Genomic DNA, 4,180 nt, shown 5'->3' with positions numbered 1-4,180 from the left:
GCTCTTTCAAAGGAGAGCTCAAACATTGAGAATTCCCATGCAAACTAGTTAACCTTTTCCATCTGAATTTTTTCCTTCAGCAGGTCATCTCTGTTTTCACACATAATACAGTAACCTGTTAATAAAAGCCAGCCTCTCCTATTTACCCTTGCCAACTCCTTCCCTGGTCTTGTTGGTATTCCTCGCAAACACCTTTCCAAGTCTCCAGGTTCCTCCTCCTGTAACCTCACTTCCCTGCTTTTATAGGGTCCAGTGCTTATAGCTTGTTCCCTTGCTAGCAAGGAATACAGTAAATTCTCCCATCCTGGGATATTAATGTCTTCTCTAAATCTTTTCTGCCTCCAAATAGAGATTTTATACCCTATGATCCTGTTCGTGATGTGAAATGTAATGCCAAGGCAATAATTCACAGCACTGGTGGTGACTATGAACATGCCGGTGTAGTTCCCCATCGCAAAGTATAACAAACTCTCCATATAGAAGGCAGAAGAAAAACATTTATTTAGACACCAAAATGCAAAATCACAGAACAAGAAGTTAAGATACTCCATAGCAACCAAGAAGTTAACACAGGTTATCACTGCAGAGGGCAAAGCTATTCCCAAGCCTCCCCACCCCCTGCTGGGACCTTCCCAAAAACAACCACTCACAAGCCTAAGCTGTGCTCCCTACCTGTGTCCTTCCCAACTCTGATTAGACTGACCACCCTTCCTGCTCCATCTGTTCAGCAAGCTCCTCCTACCACATGTGATTTAGGCTTTCGTGTGATCTAGGCAGGTCACATGAATGTATTAATGAATGGGAAAGATTTTCCCCATTTACATTACCATTATATAGATCTGGGAACCCAGGATGGTGGCTGCAAAGAAGGAAACTAAAGCTTCATATCAGGAAAAATTTAAAAACTTGTTGGCAGAAAATGTTCTGTGTCTGAGAAGACTTAAGCCATGTCTCTTCCCTCCAGGATCATCAGAAAAATGAAGAAGGACATCACGAAATGAATTATTCAGTTCCTGAGGAGTAAGAGAGTAACAACCGGTCGGCGGCGGCGCAGCGGCCGCCCGCCTCTTCTCCAGACTCCGGAGTAGGAAGCGGCTTCGGAGTCCCGGGTTTGGGTCGCTGCTTCCGCCGTCCGAACCGAGACCCCGAGGCGGAGGTCCCCAGCGGATGGCCGAGCAGGCGGGCGAGCGCAGGCGCTGACGGACGCGAAGGGCGGCCGCAGCCAGACGGCTCCCGCCCCTCCCCCTCCCCCAGCGCAGCATTATGGATCCAAGCTTATTAAAAGAACGGGAGCTTTTCAAAAAACGAGCCCTCTCCAACCCCTCGGTAGAAAAGCGTCCGGCACTTTCTGAGTCGTCTTCATCATCCAAGAAGAAGAAAGCCAAGGTCGAGCAGGGGGGATCCTCGGGCTCCAAACAAAATTCAGATCACAGTAATGGATCCTTTAACTTCAAAGCCCTTTCCGGAGGCTCAGGATACAAATTTGGAGTTCTTGCAAAGATTGTAAATTACATGAAGACCCGACATCAGAGAGGTGATACCCACCCACTGACTTTAGAAGAAATTTTGGATGAAACCCAGCATTTGGACATAGGGCTTAAGCAGAAACAATGGCTGATGTCTGAGGCGCTAGTCAACAACCCCAAAATTGAAGTAGTAGATGGGAAGTACACCTTCAAGCCCAAGTACAACCTTAAAGATAAGAAGGCCTTGCTTCGGCTCCTGGACAAGCATGACCAGAGAGGCTTGGGAGGGATCCTCCTAGAAGACATTGAGGAGGGGCTGCCCAATGCACAGAAAGCCATCAAGGCCTTAGGGGACCAGATCATCTTTGTCACACGTCCTGACAAAAAGAAGATCCTTTTTTACAATGATAAGAACTGTCAGTTTACTGTGGATGAAGAATTTCAGAAACTTTGGAGGAGCATTACTGTGGATTCTATGGATGAGGAGAAAATTGAAGAGTATCTGAAGCGACAGGGGATTTCTTCTATGCAGGAGTCTGGACCAAAGAAAGTGGCTCCCATCCAGCGGAGGAAGAAACCAGTCTCGCAGAAGAAACGAAGGTTCAAAACCCACAACGAGCACTTGGCCGGGGTCTTGAAGGATTACTCTGACATAGCTCCAGGCAAGCAGTAGCGGTTTCCCTTCTGATCAGCTGCATTCACAGAGGACTCGACTGAGGAGGGCAGCCCCTTCTCCCTGACTGCAGAGGAAGCAGCTCTGGTGACGGAACCAAGTGGGAGGTACCTGCCTCCTCTGGCCTTGCTTGGACTGAGTGGCTGCGAGGTAATTCTCTTGGGTTCGTTCACCTTGTGAAAGAGGTGCCTGCCGCCATTGTTGTCATCTGATGTTTAACGATGCTTCTGCTCATGGTTCCACTTCCCTCTTCTGTTATTAGAGCAAGGTTGCTGATAGAATTGAATACAATGTATGTTTATTCTGAGAGAACCTATTTATAATAAAATCATTGTAGAACCAAAAAAAAAAAAAAAGAGAGTAACAACCCCAGATTCTCCTGCAGAATCTTCAGGTACCATCTCCTGTCCTCCTACTGTCTGGGTTCCTTGAATCCCAAATACATCCTTTATCTCAACCTCACCTTCCTATCGTGGCCTCCCCCTCATCCAAGGATGGAAGGCCAGAGAGGAGAGGAGGTACAATCCCTGACATTGGTGAGCAGTGAGCCAATCTCCCATTGGCACAAACATCCTCATTCACTTGTGAACTGTGTAGAACCTTGTTGGAGAGCAGCAGGTCAGCCTCCAAGCTTGTAAGACTTGACTTCATGGCCTGCCTCTGAAGCCTAATGGCAGTGGAACCTTGGGCAAGTCCCTTGATCTCTCAGAGCTTGAGGCCCCTGAGACCTTTATTTGTAGAAAAGGGGCCAAACCAGGAGGCAAGGGCAGAGGGAAGTCCCCAGAGGTAAGTCATTGAGGTCCCAATTTTGTACCTTCTCATTAAAAAGCTGGCATTGGTGACATCACAGAGTTTTGTGTGGGATAGGTATAATGGTGCCTTTGAAATTCAAATCCAATATCACTGCCTTCATGGGAGGCCTCAAAGCAAGAAGGCACCAGGGCCAAAGGACTACAGGAAATGGAGAGTTAGGCTCAAGCTTGGACTTAGTATATCTGGCCTGCTTCCTGGAGGCCCCATCCATTCACAGGACCATAGAAGGTGGGCTCTGGGTCTGAGATGGACATAATCATGTTACTGTAGGCTGTCTAGAGCTCTAACCATTTCTTCATGTCTCCTCCAGCTACTGGAAGAAGCCAGAGGTCTCACCCTTCTGCTCCCCAAGGGGATACATGGAGTCCAGAGTCCATTCAAGTCCTGCTAGACATGTGGGCCTCCCCTGATATCCAGGCTATGAGGGAAGCCAAGTAGAGACTCAGGGTAATCTACAGGGCTATAGCCAGCTGGTTAAACAAGGAGGGTGTGCAGAGAAGTTGGGTAGAGTGTCAGGAAATGATGCTGGCTTTGGAAGATTTTTATTTCTCTATCTGGGAAGCCAACCAAAAAAGGCAGGGGGAATCCGTCCCCTGACCATTTTATGAGGCCTTGGAAAAAGTCCTGCTCTACTTACATACCTGGCAAGAAGGCCTTGAGAATGAAGTTTCTGATGGTGAGCCCACAGACTATAAATGCTCAGATAAGTACTGGGAAAATGGATTTAGCAGGGCCACACTGCCCAGGCAGTGTGGATCCCTCAGGGGATCCAAGATCAGAGGTCCCTGATTTTCTTGGAGAAAACCAGAAAGAGCCATTATGGTGAAGTCCTTCCCATGGCTCACCCCTTGGCTCATAATACAGATGACCCTGAGGTCCTTCTCAAGCCCCACCTGGGAACTAGTACAAGGACAGTGGCTATGGGGAGAAAGCTTCAAGAAAAAGACATTCAAACACTTTTACCTCTTGTCATTTTCACAGGAGAATACAGTTGGAACCCCATGCCAGTTTGAACTCCTCCCCGGCTGAGTCAGGTGCTACCTCAGGTGATCACTTGGAATACAGTCTCCATTGCCCAAGGGAAGAACAGAGGGTCAGACAAGAATAGCTCCCAAGAGCCAGCACAGGCAATCCCATGGACACCCAGCACCTTTATCTGCTTCTCAAACCTAATGACCCATAGAAACAGCCCCCAAGCTATACCACAGGAGACTCCTTGGACCTCAAA

At 48.1% G+C, this 4,180-nt stretch overlaps 1 protein-coding gene across 1 annotated transcript; it reads left to right on the top strand.

Annotated features, from left to right (window-relative positions):
• Positions 1-483: 483 nt before the first annotated feature.
• Positions 484-2,495, top strand: LOC140521494 (general transcription factor IIE subunit 2). The gene has a single exon (XM_072636560.1). The coding sequence runs from the start codon at positions 1,264-1,266 to the stop codon at positions 2,137-2,139; it is 876 nt and encodes a 291-aa protein (XP_072492661.1). The 5' UTR covers positions 484-1,263; the 3' UTR covers positions 2,140-2,495.
• The last annotated feature ends 1,685 nt before the right edge of the window (positions 2,496-4,180 follow it).

Source organism: Notamacropus eugenii, chromosome 1 (genome assembly GCF_028372415.1).
Source record: "Notamacropus eugenii isolate mMacEug1 chromosome 1, mMacEug1.pri_v2, whole genome shotgun sequence".
NCBI lineage: Eukaryota > Metazoa > Chordata > Mammalia > Diprotodontia > Macropodidae > Notamacropus > Notamacropus eugenii.
The sequence above is the reverse complement of the archived record's forward strand: the minus strand, read 5'-3'. Positions and strand labels throughout refer to the sequence as shown.